The sequence below is a fragment of the Dysidea avara genome, chromosome 4 (assembly GCF_963678975.1).
Source record: "Dysidea avara chromosome 4, odDysAvar1.4, whole genome shotgun sequence".
Taxonomy (NCBI): domain Eukaryota; kingdom Metazoa; phylum Porifera; class Demospongiae; order Dictyoceratida; family Dysideidae; genus Dysidea; species Dysidea avara.
Window position 1 is genome coordinate 6,351,283 of NC_089275.1, and position 15,509 is coordinate 6,366,791.

At 35.9% G+C, this 15,509-nt stretch overlaps 1 protein-coding gene and 1 long non-coding RNA gene across 2 annotated transcripts; one reads left to right on the plus strand and one right to left on the minus strand.

Annotated features, from left to right (window-relative positions):
- Positions 1 to 4,837: 4,837 nt before the first annotated feature.
- LOC136254700 (uncharacterized) lies at positions 4,838 to 5,727 on the minus strand. Its single transcript, XR_010700692.1, has 3 exons — positions 5,599 to 5,727; positions 5,356 to 5,440; positions 4,838 to 5,166 (listed from the first exon to the last, which is right to left on the minus strand). It is a non-coding gene; the product is annotated as an uncharacterized lncRNA (long non-coding RNA).
- A 5,789-nt stretch (positions 5,728 to 11,516) lies between these two features.
- LOC136253256 (uncharacterized) lies at positions 11,517 to 14,220 on the plus strand. The gene is made up of 2 exons (XM_066045894.1): positions 11,517 to 13,423; positions 13,583 to 14,220. Exons 1-2 carry the CDS (start codon positions 11,674 to 11,676, stop codon positions 14,173 to 14,175), a joined length of 2,343 nt encoding a protein of 780 aa, XP_065901966.1. The 5' UTR covers positions 11,517 to 11,673; the 3' UTR covers positions 14,176 to 14,220.
- Positions 14,221 to 15,509: the final 1,289 nt, after the last annotated feature.

The window sequence follows — 15,509 nt, forward strand, 5'->3', positions numbered from 1 at the left end:
AACCAGCTCAGGTAATCTCACATTTTACATATACCTGGCTTTCTATACAAAAATTAACAATAATAATTATGTATCTCGTGCAACTGCCTAAGCAAATAACAACTCAGTAATGTAGGTATAGCCATAATACCCTAATGCTGCTGTGTATATGGCCTATGAGTTTGTGAAATTATTGATTCATGACTGAGATAGAGGTAAAGCAGAGCTTCACAGTTTTATTTCTCAATGTGAGTAGTCTATTACTTTATAGGTGTAGTAGACCAGTATTTTACACATGTTTTTACAGTGCCCTTTTATCATGTTTTGCACAGGTAGTGAAATAGGGCAGGGAACCGCAAGGCCATGGTCCCCCAGTTTTGGTGGTCAATTCTTGTAACAAAAGATTAATCACAACTGTTAGTAGCTGCTTAATTTTTAAAATGAAAATGGCCACCCAAAGTACTGTCTCAGAGCCCTGGGGCATGCATCCAGATGGAATCTGTGTATGTATGGGCTAATTAAAGTGGAACTTTTTACATTCAATTGCAAGCACTTGATAGTTAAATGTAAGGAGATGTGCGTGGTTGAATACTTCCTTGAACACGTTAGTGTACTTTATTGTCCAAAGAATACATTTAACCTGTTGTATTGATTTATGCTTGTCACAGGTCCATATACATTGGACTGCTCTGTATAACAACAGTTACAACACCCATTCAAAATAACAAACTTATCTTGAAAATACTCATCAATCTGCAATGTTATCTGCTTTAATAAAGCCAAATTCCTGTTCATCTAAATCTATTAATTTTACATCTCTGCCTATAGCTATGTCATTGTTTCCCTTATCATATCAACGATTTTTTGTTCCATTGATTGTTGAGTGCAGCTGTAAGAAGCTGTCATCAAAGTTAATAAATGCACTGCTAGAGCAGACTAAAAAGCATACAAATCATTGGGGTATCAATTCAGCTAACTAGTTTGTAAAGAAATAATTGGCGATTGAGCTTGCACAATATTTAGCGTATTGATGGATAAGAAACTGATGATTGTGTTTATTTATTTAAGCATATGGTCATACACATGTATGATTTGTTTATTGTCTGCCATGGATATTGTACTGTAAAATACCTGTGTGTAATGTAATAGACTAATCACACAATTAATTTTGTTTTTGAAGTGATCTAACATGCAGGTAGGTTAATGTACGGTACGTCTCACTGTATACCTTTATAGGGTGTGGAAAATGGATGCAGGAGTTGGAATAAGGAATGAAAGACCTGGCAATTTGTCTACTTTTTGAGCACAATGCAACTACTGAATATAGATAATTATTATAGAGTTAATTAGGAAGGAGTCTTTGCAGTGATAAACGTGCTTACTTATGCTCATACTTACAAGCTTAGTATATGCTTATATATTGTGCTACACTTGAAAGTTGTTAACACAACTTTATGGTAAAACGATCTATTCCAGTCAAGGGAAAAGGGGAGCTGTAGCCCCTGTAAACAAATTATGGGGGTTTTCCCCCTAAAATTATCTGTAACTGTGATGGAGAGCTTAGCTCAATAGCATCAATAATTTGAAATACTATAATAGAGCAGTCAAGATTGAGATATTCTAATAGAGCAGTCATAATATTCTTAGAGCCATTAGAGGAGCAGTGCAGCAAGCTACGTATGCAATTATAAATAAGGAGATATAGTCTAGTTGGTGAAGGGCAACTATTGCCAGCAGGTACTGACCTTTTTTGGTCTTCAACTTACAGCTAGACCATGGCATCATCAATCTAGACCCCATCCCCCCTCACCTCCATAAATAAAGGTGTCTCGTCCATCCTTACTATTCCTGCATTAAAATCATACTGCCAATCATTCCATGAACTATCATTAGATTCACAGCTATCATGGACGATTCAGTTTTGGTGACTGCTTTCCAAGGTAATGTGAGTGAGATGATGAGTGTACAACAGAGAAGTGCAACACTTAGTGTGCTGGTCCTAGCATGAAATCAACTACATGGCAGGGGTCTGGAATTCCATCCTAGAAGACTTTTGTGATTTAACACCTTGATTGAGAGTGCTAATGACAAAATGGAAATTTTAATTAACACTGTGTAACTTTTAAAAGTATATACCACATTGTTTCAAATGAAACTATAGCTAGATGCACTCCTACAATTATAACTAAGTGCGTATATAACTAACTACACATGTCAACAATTAGTGAAAACTAGCAGCGATTCTATCATCATGTACATTGCAGGATGTCTGGGATGCCATCTCTGGAAGACTACTTGTACAAAAATCTCCCAACCACACTGCATGAGGATGTCAAAGTGCAATATACCTCAAACATTGCAGATTATACATACAGTTGTGTTCTTCAGTGTGATTTAAAGCTATAGCCTTTGCCCTAAACATTCATTAAAGAAGTTGCTAGCTAGGTTATGCAGGATTGTTGACATACATACATGCATACATATAGCCACACACACGCACGCACATACACACGCATACATCCCAGCTATAGACTAAAATGTTGTATGCTTTGTGCTAATGTATGTTTTCTTGTGTGTATCTGTGCTTTATTCTCCCTAATGGAGGTCTGCCCAGTACCAATAATAAAATTATAAATACATACATACATACACAAGGCCTTTGATCTGTATCTATATTATTTATACAGAAATATTATGATGACTGTACAACTTTTATTAACTTAAGCAACTTGTCTACAGCTGTTCAATTAACACAACCAATAGTAGATGGCAAATGTCATGGTTGTTCTAATAGAGTGAATGTTCTATTAGAGTAGTAGCTTGCAATGACCTACTTGCTTTTTAACTTTAAAAGTCAAGGATTTCACCACTTCTTAGAAACCTCAGATGTTCTTCTGGATCTCCTTCTGATTTAAAGCTCCTAGGAAGACAGTTTGTAACAATAGGAAGGAGGCAACCCACCAAAATCATTGAAGATCATTGCACTGAAAATTTCATCTCTGCCAGCCAGATTGTTAGAAAGGTCACAGCTCTTTCAAACTTGGTGAGTAGAATACTTATACATCCAACTTCATTACCATCTTATGTGATAGGATTGGCTTCTCTTCTCTTGGCTGGTAGAGCACCTCGAACGAAAAATTTTCTCGACCCATTCGCAGAAAATCAGCCTCCGTGGAAAACACAGGCAAAGTTTACTCACTTCTATGCAAGGTTTGGTAGGCCAACAACACTTGATATCACACTCAGAATCTGGGAGCTCTGGACGTCTTCTTTGGAGCGCACAGAATAAATATCAATCACGTGAGATATTAAAATCCGCGTGTTGCTCCAACAAGGGAACTCAGTTCCAAACCAAGTGTAGTATTAGTGATGGGACACTAAGGGTAACATACTACGATAGTCGGGGATTTGTTTCTTGCAACTTCATTTTTCACGTTGCGGACCCTAACTACGTGCTTTTCAACGCTGTGAACGTGATTTCAAAGGTAAAAGTATCAATAGAAAAGGCCGTAAAATGTATAACTCTTTGTAATTTTTGTCTCCCAGACGAATCGTAGGGGCGCGCTTGTTCAGAGGGGGGTTCTGAAACCACCCTAAAACCGCCCCAGCAATGATTTGCGTGTCGGTTGTCAGTCGTACAAAACTCTGAATGCGACTCACGTGAAAACCAACCAATGATTAGTCTCGTGCCCAGGCCCCACCCATTGCGTTGAGTACTCCACGAAGTGGGTGGGGTCTAGGCTGAGACTAACCAATGATAGGAGGTCAGACTTTTCCAAATGCTTACGAAGTATCTGTTTGGCTGTTTCTCACGTGATATCACCAGCGAAAAGAGCTGTCACAGACAACCGTCTTGCAATTTACTGTACCGAGGATTTCTATATCTTTCCAACACATCTGCAGTGCAAAACGGAAAATGTGACCCAGTACGTCACTTCCTACCTTCTACTCATGCGACAGTGTAAATCGGACCATAGAAGGTATATATGTGACCGGATTTCATATAACAAGGCTTCCACACACACAAAATCAAACTTACGATTTTACCAGAAATGGATTGCTGGTCTAATACACTATCATATTTCACACTGTACTTCCTTTAGCACTGGCAAGTCTGGTTTCTGTAGCAGCTTTCTTCCGACCCTGTCAAAGCCACGAGTGTGAGATTGGCACCATTAAATGGCCATGGCTTTGTGATAATGGTGTGTAGTGAGCTGGGACTTCACAGAGAGCTCGCCAATAGTGTTCTCAGTCAATTTGGAGTAATGTGAGGGCCATGGAGGGCAATGGAGAGCCCAAACTTGGCCTCTGGTTTCCAATCGTCTTCTTACTTCATTTTATACCCGTATATTAAGAGCACCGTCCACCCCCACCCTCCCACCCTATATTACTATCACCTGTGACATTATTACCCGCTCGAAAAAAGCAGGGCAAATTTTGGGTATCAGAAATGTATACACCCACTCAGTGATAGCTAGTGAACAGATGAACAATTGGTACAAATTTTGTTAGCACAGCTGTAGGCACTGGGAAGTTATTACACAATGATTCCTTAAAATCGCCATATCTCCTAACAAAGCTTTGTGCGTCGAAGCCTTGTTTTGTCAAATTCAGTCACATAACTTAGAACACAACATAATAATCTGTTTACTACTGAGCTGTAACTATGTAGATTTATTCATCAGCACACACATGCATTTTATCCTTGCCATGCCCATGCATTTCCCACTATATAGTCCTACACTGATGTACCTAAATCTTATGTACATGATCTCACTTTGTCTGCAGAACTTCACATGAATGGTGCTGTGTATGTATGCTACTCTATAGCTATCAGAAACATGCAGATGGTCTCATACTCAATTATAAATGTGGATAACTGCATGACAATTTACAACACAATTAGGTAAATAAGCGAGGAGAGCAATTACAATGTGCATGGTAGCTAGTAGGTTCTAACTGAATTATACATATACTGCTTGTGCAAAGCTAATAACTTGAAAAATGAACTTCGTAAATGTCATCAGTTGTGCATGCAACATGCCATGCATGGCTCCTCACTGTATTTGCATTTTGATATACTATGTACACTCTTCTTTTGAGGATCCAATTTCTTGTTTACGTACTTTTCTTGATTATACATACTGTAAATAGTACCATGCACCACTCACATTCATCACACTGGACCTACAGCAAAAATTAATGTGGATGGTAAAGAGTACATTCAGATAAGAGTAGCTAAACACATTGTCTTCCCATCCACATGCAAGCATGACAGTAAGTAGTGAGTAGCTATACAACACACTTATAACAATTAAACAATGCTAGATAATATACACTCATTACTGAATTATTCATTAGAACTCATAAACTCACCATAAAATCTCTGCCATGTTATGTTTTCCTACCTCATCTCATTAGGCAATGTGCATGCCTCATCCAATAGCAAAGATTCAGCAAACTGCAGTTTTAAAACAAATATTGCACAATTAATTGCTATGCACATCAGTCTTAGAGTATAGCATGTCTAATATTGCTATAAGTTACAGCCATGTAGGTTTACATTAATTTGCAAACTGAAACATTACTTTCTCTACAGTTATTATATCTCTTTCCTACCTCCCTCAATGTTATTGTATCAACATTCTCCAGGTCTTCCTCTGTTTGAGCAATCATTACAATGTACTTCTTGAGCTCATCTGATTGTAATTGTCTGCTCAACACTCCTTCAGTGCCACCAGGCATAAATATCCATTTTTAAGTAACAAATTAAAGGTAAACAATAGATTATATGTAGCAACAATAAAATAAAATATTTAATGAAATAATATGCATATATATATGCCCTGAAAAAATTATATATATATATCATATATCATATATATCATATATATCATATATCATTATTTTTGTGGACAGCTTAACCCACAAAAATATTACCAGCGAATTGTTCATTAAACAAGTAGCTATTCACCTTGATACTGTATCTGCGGTCAGCACACAATGATATGTATTATTGTATAGTTGATGGGAGGTATGATTTCAATATTCTGTATACACTATAAACAACTCCACCTGTTCATATATGTTGCTATAACATTAATTGTCACTTAAAGTTTGTTTCTATTGAAAGTGAAATGTACAGTAACAATACTCATAGCATATACTGTAACAGGAACTGAAACCTTCTGACTTGTTGAAATAAACTCTACAAACAAGTTTACAAATTTGGGTAATAGCTATTACAGTTTATAATATTTGTTTTTAAAGTTAGAGGTGTTATAGCCCAAAGTACTTAACTAATAAGTGCGAGGATTGATCATGTTGGCCCATAAACTGCATGGATTCAAATGCACATAAACCAAATACTCCATGTCCTTATGCTATTGTTATTATTATTATTATTACTGAGCAGACCTCTGTAAAGACTATGTTGCACAGATCACAACAAACAAATTACAATTAGCTATATATACTTAATTAATAATTGTTGATAGACCAGCTAATATTTGCATAAATTGTCCAATGTCCTTATGGAGTCAATCATGTGCTGGGGTGGAGAATTCCAGAGTTTGATATTGGAGGGAAAGAAGGAATATAAATGGAGATAATTATTGTCATTGGATGTATAAACCTCTTGCTATGGCCTCTTGTATCATGTAATATGGGTACTGGTGTTAGACTTGAGGCAGTGCAAGGATGCCAGTTTTAATACTGTTACATTTTTGCTTGGTTGTGTGGCTATTAAATATGTATGTAGCAGCCATTAAATATAATAAATATAAAATTCTAATAATTGACACGAAAACCATACCACTTTATGCAATTATTTCACTAGTACTGATTTTCACAGGGTAGCTTGAAACTTGATCAAGAATAATGTTCTATATAGGGATTTAAATACTATAATAGCCTTGGTAGTTCAATAAGCAGGTAGCTGAACTGCAAACTGTCTGCTATAATACTACACGATAAAAAGAGCTACAAATTAATGTACCTAGTGAGAATGTAACAGTAGGGTGCATGCTTAGCTAACTATACTAGCAGTGTGACAACAAGGATCAAATTATATTGCTAACTTGATCGAACCTGATACACAAGTGAGGGTTATTCCTCACTAATCTAATAATTATTTCAAAGTTCTCTATGCAATGACAGTGTTCCCAAGTTCAGTGTGACTAAAAGGCTGGTACATTGCACAGCCTTTCAGTGTGCTGTGCAATGACAGTGTACCAGCTACTTCAATACCACTGAGTCTTTTGGGCAATCTTCTATCTCAACTCATAAGATGAAAGTGCCCTGTACAACAACAGTATAAACCACCAGCAAATCTCCATAATGCAACTGCTATGTAGAATAAACAAATAACAGTATAAACTATTCTGTCACTCCTCATTATTCTTTAACCCATACATTATAGTTTATAGGAACAATGCACCACCTTCCTAATTAATACTATAACACATTGATAGTCATGGTGTAGGTACAATGAAATCTAGCTATGCTGAATGGTTTGATAAAAGACTTATCAAAGTCCAAAAACTACTGATGGACATTCTTCTAGATCTGCCAACTTGAAAGTACAATTACTCTAGTTATTAGCATATTTGTACTATTCCTTTGCTGCACATCATCTCATTATACAGCTACAAGGTCATGAAATTATGAATGTATATGAATGTACATGTTATTGAAATTAATTTACTATAGTTAGTTGTCATACTGATTGTATTTTACCACAGAGTTCTTTGCACATCCAAGAAAGTAAAAGTGACTGGAAATAAAAAGAGCTGGGGCAGATTTAAGGGTGAGGGAGGGGGTTCTACCAAAAATTTTCTGTGTTAATTTTCAGTGTTGCTCATTGAGTATAACTACAGGCACCTTAGACTTAATTCAAACATTTTTGATGTAGTTATAACTATAATAATGATATAAATCTGTGTTTAGCAAACTGCTATCCATACTATGCATACCACAAGAGGAACTAGATGGGTTAGAGCCTAGAGATAGAGATGTTCTAGTAGAACAGTCATATACAGTGGAAAACCTGAGTTATCCGGACCCCACTTATCCGAATTCTTGTTTAACTGTTTGAATCATGGAAATGACTGCTCTATTAGAGTAGTGACTGTTCTATTAGGGTGGTTGATGATATTGCTATTTCTAATAAGTATCTTGTAAGGTTATTTATACACAGTTTCAGAGATATGGACTTTTCAGGCTTATACACCACGCCTGGTCCCAATGGGATTTGGATAACCGGGGTTCCACTGTACTGCAATAAACAGTCAAGAGATTGCATAATTATAAAACACCATTGATCAGTTTAAACAACAAAGAAACACTTGTTCTAAGTTAAGTTACTGACTCTATCCACACCCTAATTAATGTGACTATAGAAATTCTCTAGAGATGAAAGCTCATGCATTGGCACACCACATGCCAGCAATATCTATGTTTAAATGTTTTGCAATTCTTGTGCTTTAGTATAGCTTAGACCTTATTGTAATTCTGTGTTGTAGACCAGTAATATTAGAACATTCACTAAAATTCTTCAACCAAAAACTGAAAATTGCCACCAAAATCATTCTCAAAATGTCAATTTCTGAAATTCCTTTAAGAGCAGCCTATATAGACCTAACTCAGTAGCATTCATGCTTCCAGCATTGAATTTTCGTAAACATTCACAAATGCTTTTAGACAAAATTGCCACCAAATTCAATCCCAAAAACATAAATTTTTCAAAATTTCTAAGAAGGGGGAGGGTGGGAGGCATGCCCCAGACCTCCTAGAAAGCTCATGATTCACATTTTGTAGAGTGTGCTTTACACACTGTGGAGTCATTTCTACCAGTGTGTCCCCCCCCCCCCCCTGGCAAAATTATGATCCACATGTGGCCAAGAATGAATGTCAATACAACCAAGAGTTCATAAATTATAAAAAGAGAGGAGAGTGCCCTACTTCAGAATAGCCAGTACAAATGCATATCTTGAAGTAATACAGTTACCACTAATTGTTAGATTTTCTAGAAAGGGTTGATGTTTTGGTTCTATACATTAATATTAAAGAAATATAAATTAACTGCAGTAAGTAGGTGGTCTTTCAATACAGGTGGTCACTAACACAGGTTGCACTGTACCTAGACGCCTTCACTCTGTAAGACAAACTTGGCATGGCCTTGTTGGAGTGGTTATTGGAGGTGTACACTCCCATACAGCAATAAAATTCCACTGCATACAGCAACATAGTTCATTATATCTCTTGAGCCCATTGTGGTTCCACCACAAAAAGTTTATCAAACATAGAGCATCATGACCCAATTATTATTCACACAAATATTTGAAGAATTTCAATCAGCATTTTTGAAATATAAACAATTAAAGTTTTCAATAAAGTACTTTTGAACCATAATTAAGTAGAATTCTCATAATTTAGGGATCACTGGAAAGGTCAATCATCAGTCTTCCACCACTGAAAATTGTGTTTAAAATTTACACAGTGTGAAGTTATGGTCGATTTAATAACTAGAGAGTAGAAATAGACCGATTCATGGAATGTTCAAAATATTTATGGTCATAAATCAGAAACTATGAGATGTCTGAAGCTAAAAATTTGCATGAATGATAAGCACCACAAGTACTACAAAGACACCAAGTTTTGTGAAAATACAAGAGGTGACCCTAACTTCCTTGTTGAGTTGACATGGAATGACCCCATAATCACGTTTCCTCATACAGTGCCTTCCACTTGTGTTTATACATAGTTACAAATATGTGTTCACTGTTTTAAATATATAGGAATAGCCATATACAGCCCTATAGCTCAACCACTTTATGTAATATTCTGTGCATGTGCAACTTTCGTGATCTCTAAGGAAGAGCAGCATCAGTTGTTTTAGCTTGATAATAGTGTCTCCATGTACTATATAGAAGAGCTATATTATATAAAATGTCCAAATTATGGTTCAGTATATAGCTATTCCAGCAAAGTTGCCCAAGCAATACATTATGCCCAAATGAAATTCACACCAAGTGTTTAACTGTTAATTCTATCCCACTAAAGCCCTACATTAAACTAGAAGACCAGCTGCCAGAGATTCTATACTCTGGCCAGCCCACCAACTACTTGTTCTGCCACTGGTCACAGGATATGGATATGGACAAATTGTTGTTATTGTTTACAGTGGCCAGCACTGAAGGTCAAATGTACTACTGCCTAAACTTCTATTAAGTGTATGTATATACAACTTGTTATTGCTATAGCCAGGCCCAGGAGTAATTTTTATACACACAATTATGTGCCATATACACTATAACTTGTTTGAAGAGATGTCTCTTGCAAGTCAGCACTTGAGCTGTTTATGAATATGTGTGTCAAGTTTTTGCTTGACCTAGCAAGTGGGCTGGAGAGTATAATACTAATGAAAGTACTTTTATCTAGACGTATAGACAAAGACTTTCAGAATAATTATATGGCTGCTATTAGTAGTATACACGTCTTTTATATGTCACATGTTGTATGGTTTTAATCCAGTTACTTGATATATTATAGTAAGATATCTCTATCTGCAGGAGCTGTGAACATTTTAACTCATTGTTTACGTATAGTGCAAGGTACAGTATTATGAAGTGGACTGCCATTGTATTATATTGTATTTTGATCTCTTCATATGCTACTAAGATATATTATGTAATGCCAAATGATTCAACCAACACAAGTTGTCCATCTCAACCATGTGATACATTCAGTCATTATCTTCAGCAGAATGACAACTCTATGCCTACCATATCAAATGTTGAGTATCGCTTCCTACCTGGGGAGCACAATGTTACCAAAATGGTTGTTAGGCATGCTCATAACATCTCTTTGCTGGGCATGGTAGAAGATTTGTCCCCAGTTGTAATAAAATTGTCCACATATTTTGCCATTTTTGATGACTGTACAAATGTATCTATTGCTAAGTTAGTATTAGAATACAGTGATCCTACTGAACGCAATGACCATGAGCCAATCATTTACATTGTTTCATGTGTATTTTGTATCATTGAACATGTGACACTTAACCACTTAATGCTATATATAGAAAATATGATGGGAAAATCTTACTTAGACCACATCACCATTAATATAGATTACAAAGTGGCATATAAATTTAGTATCCAGCATGGAATTCTTATTATATACACAGATGATCTACAGATGCCAAGCATTACAAACAATCAAGATATCATTCTTGTAATGAACAGCCTTATCATTAGGGGTATAAATTGTGAATACTATCAAAAGATTTTACATAGTGCAGTTAATGTTATAGCTATGCATATAGGGATATTAAGTAAGTTTGGAGTTACAGTCATTGTGCAAAATTCAATTATTATTAATGTTCAGTCTTCTATTCGTCCTATTTTGAGTACTGAATTACACTCACCAATACATAAATTCTCACATTTATTCTTTGAAAGATTTACTTTTAAAAATAACAAGTTTTCACATGATTTTACAATCAACAAAGCAGCTGTGGACATAAAATTTACTGACATTAATACATCAATATCTTTTATTGAGTGCTATTTTCTCTCCAATTTGCCATTTACTCCAGTAAATGGCTTTGAAGTTGCTAATACAATTCTTTTGTATGCTGTGGTAAAAAAAAAATATCTTCCCAGACCCTATGTTCATGGCTTACCTAGCATAATGACTATAAAGAATTCTAAGCTGGAAGGAAATGGTGGTGTACAGCTAAGCATTAGAAGTGCTGGTGATCACAAGGCATTACTTTATTTTTGTGAAAATGTGTCTATTTTATACAACAATGCTACCACTTTCGCTGGCATCCCTGAATTAAACAGTTTGATGTATATTGAAGATGTTGACGTTATATTCAATGGAACAGTCATCATCAGTAAGAACACTGCTTATTCTGCAAGTATTATAGCATTTCAATCTAGTAGGATATCATTTTATAGCAGAGTAGAATTTTCATTAAACAACTGTACTGAAATCATTTCCTTACAAAACCAATATCCCTACATTATTGTTGCAGAACATGCTAATATAACATTTGTACAAAATGTATTTGAGCAAACAATTTCAGTGCAAGATAATGAAGATGATGCTATTAACCCACTATGTCTGTTTCAGTACATGAGTGCAGAGAACACAAATAATGTTTCACCTAGCCATTTCTGTATTATTTTCATTAATAACAGACATATGAGTAATGCGCCAGACAGTATAGGAAATTTTTTTCTCAATTATTACACATCTCACTGTAGGTGGTTACCTTTTGCAGCATTCCATGTGTACCATCCTAAGGAAATAAATCAACAGATAATCAAAATTTATGACCAAGGATTAAAGTTGCACTCTCACACAACAATATGCTATTGTTCTCAGTTTAGTGAGCACAATTGTACACATGATACACTGGGTCCTATACATCCTGGTCAGAGGTTACAAGTAGGCTTGTCTGTGCCATACAATAATGAAACTTCCATTGTATATGCAGAAACACATTCAGCTTCTTTACCAAACTCAGCTTGTAAGATTGCTCATCAATCTGAGCTAGTGAACACTTTAACAAAACAATGTAAAGTGGTAAACTTTACCATTGTTTCAACTATTAATGAAGAATGTGAATTGTTCCTAACAGCCCAACCAGATTTAAATAAGCGCTATGATGTCTTCCACATAAACCTTTTACCATGTCCAGTTGGATTTGTTTTAATCAATGGAATATGTGAATGTGACCCCATTCTTAATAACAATCATTTGTCTATAAAAATGTGCCACATTGATGACTCTACTATCCAACGTCCTGCTAACAGGTGGATAAAGAGTGATACGATATCAAATGATATTATGACAACATATTTCATATCTATTTGCCCAATGGATTATTGTTTACCACACTCATCACATTTGAATCTGGCTACTCCCGACTTACAGTGTCAGTTTAATAGAAGTGGTATATTATGTTCACAATGTCAACATGGACTTAGTATGGTATTTGGATCATCAAGGTGTATGAAGTGTACTAATGTACATATTCTTATCACTCTCATAGTAATAGTGGCAGGAATTGTTTTGGTAGTGTTACTGTACCTCCTCAACCTCACAGTTACTAATGGAACTATCAATGGAATAATATTTTATGCTAACATTGTTAGTATCAATGACCCTGTCTTTCTGGTAAATGATACTGTGTTTATGCCTCTTAAAGTGTTTATCTCTTTTACTAACTTAGATTTGGGTATTGAAACATGTTACTACAATGGGATGGACAGTTATGCTAAGGTGTGGCTACAGTTATTTTTTCCATTGTATCTGATATTGATAGCTACTTTCATTATCATAGCAAGTCGTTATTCCTCTAGAATACTACGATGGACATATACTAGATCTCTTCCTGTACTAGCTACATTGTTCCTACTATCCTACACAGGTATCCTCAGAGCTGTATCAACAGTGTTGTTCTCTTATTCTACCATAACTGAACTACCAAGTGGTCATCAACAGGTAGCATGGTCTGTTGATGCCAGTGTTCCATTGTTTGGTGCAAAGTTTACCATACTGTTTATCACATGTTCATTGTTATTCTTAGTACTAATTCCTTTCAACATCATCTTGCTGTTTACAAGATATCTGTTGAGATTTAAGACTGTTTATCGATTTGTTCCATTATTGGATGCCTTTCAAGGATCATACAAAATTAAACACCATTACTGGAGTGCCATATACATCATTGTACGAAATGTGCTATTTGCTGTAACTGCACTATCTCAACAAATCACTATAATTATCACCACATTTGGTCTTTTAATACTTACTGTATTTCATGGATACATCCACCCTAATAAGAACAAATCAATAAACATACAAGAATTGATTTTGTTAGTAAACCTTACCATATTGTACACCACAGCTGCAGCTTTATATAACACTTCAATCGTTATCACTGTAAATGTCATGATTGGCTGTGCACTTCTTCAGTTTAGTGTAATTGTGTTATATCACTTTGTCACATTCGCCCTTCACTGGAATATTATTGACATTTTCCAAATGGTCAAAGGCAAATTGATGAACAAATTCTACACTACGACATCCCATGAAAACACTGTGTTGTTTAACATTCCTGAACGCACCTTCAATTACAATGAGTATCGTGAAGGGCTTACTAGTGATGACTTTATATAAACCAGGCAGCAACTGTAGGAACTGTACATACGTAGCTAAAACATGTCTTCACTGTATAATTATGTCTTTGTCTGGTATGTGTATGTTTGCATGTGTACTAAGCATAATACATGATAAATGAATATAAATTGATCGATGCCACTTGTAGTGTTAGTGCCGGTATCAATACCAGTATTAATATCAGTACCAGTATTAGAATGATGTATCGATCATAGCCAACCTTCCAATGTGACCACATTTTCACTCTGTGAAATGCAACAAATATCTGTGACCAGAATCAGTTTTAGATTTATACAATAAATTGTGCTCCCATTAAGACAGTTACTCACCTATTGCCGGGATTATTTAATCAAATTTGTTGCAATTCAAGACACTGACTAATGATATAAATTATTATCTTACATTGTATTGGAAATTCCCAAAATATTTGGTATCTATTGCCATACGTTTGTTTGTCTACACAACACATGCAGCTCTTATGATATGAATGATTACATTTTTATGCATTACAAACATGACAAGCCTTGTATTTTCGCTGAGCCTCTTGAATAGTTTCTACTGCAGGTTGTCTTGCTGAAGACAACGATAAAAATAACTCTTCTTTGTAATCTGTCTCTGAGATAGGACTCCATTCAGTAGGAGGTACACACTGGTAAAACCGATGTGCTATGGTAGCACCTAAAATGCTATGGCACCTAAAAGTGCTAAATTTTGACTGCCCCCTTCAGTCAAAAATAGCATCTAGAAGTGTTACCATAGCACTCCATTCAGTAGGAGGTATATATGAGTTCAGCTTCAGTTGGGTACCGGCAATCTATACCAAGAGAGCAAATATGAGGGCTTTTCACTTGTGGCATTGTTGGTTGTAATAATTATCCCACTGTGTACCACATTTGCTGACGTGCTTGCATTAGCATTGCTTTGAGGGTTCTGTTGAACCACTTAACCAGGTCGTCACATTCAGGGTGGTATGCAGTAGTGTTTAACTTCATAATTCACAGCCTTGCACACATCGAGTGACTCAATCAGTTTGTGTCTTGGTCTGAAAGAAGGCCTTCAGGCACTTCATAAAGAGAAATGAGTTCCTTGGTCTATAGGTTAACTACTCTAATCACATTGTGATCGAGTAAAAAAAAAAAAAAACAAAAAAAAAACGCGAAAATTAGGGGAGCTCAACTTCGTCCTTCACTACATCTTCTTCGTCTTAACTTCAAGACAGACCTAAACGACGTGGTACCGTGTCAGCTTTAACGGTACCCTAAAAGGCCAGCTGTATTCGTACCCTTCTGTTGTTTTGTGTGTCCTTTTCAGCTCTATGCCGGGCGCCAATTGGA

Bases quoted from the DNA above. Each gene is read 5' to 3' on its own strand.
- LOC136253256 (XM_066045894.1), top strand. From the start codon at position 11,674: ATGACTATAAAGAATTCTAAGCTGGAAGGAAATGGTGGTGTACAGCTA. The intron at 13,424-13,582 runs GTATCCTCAGAG...TGTTATTCTTAG, and splicing joins GTTCCTACTATCCTACACAG to TACTAATTCCTTTCAACATC.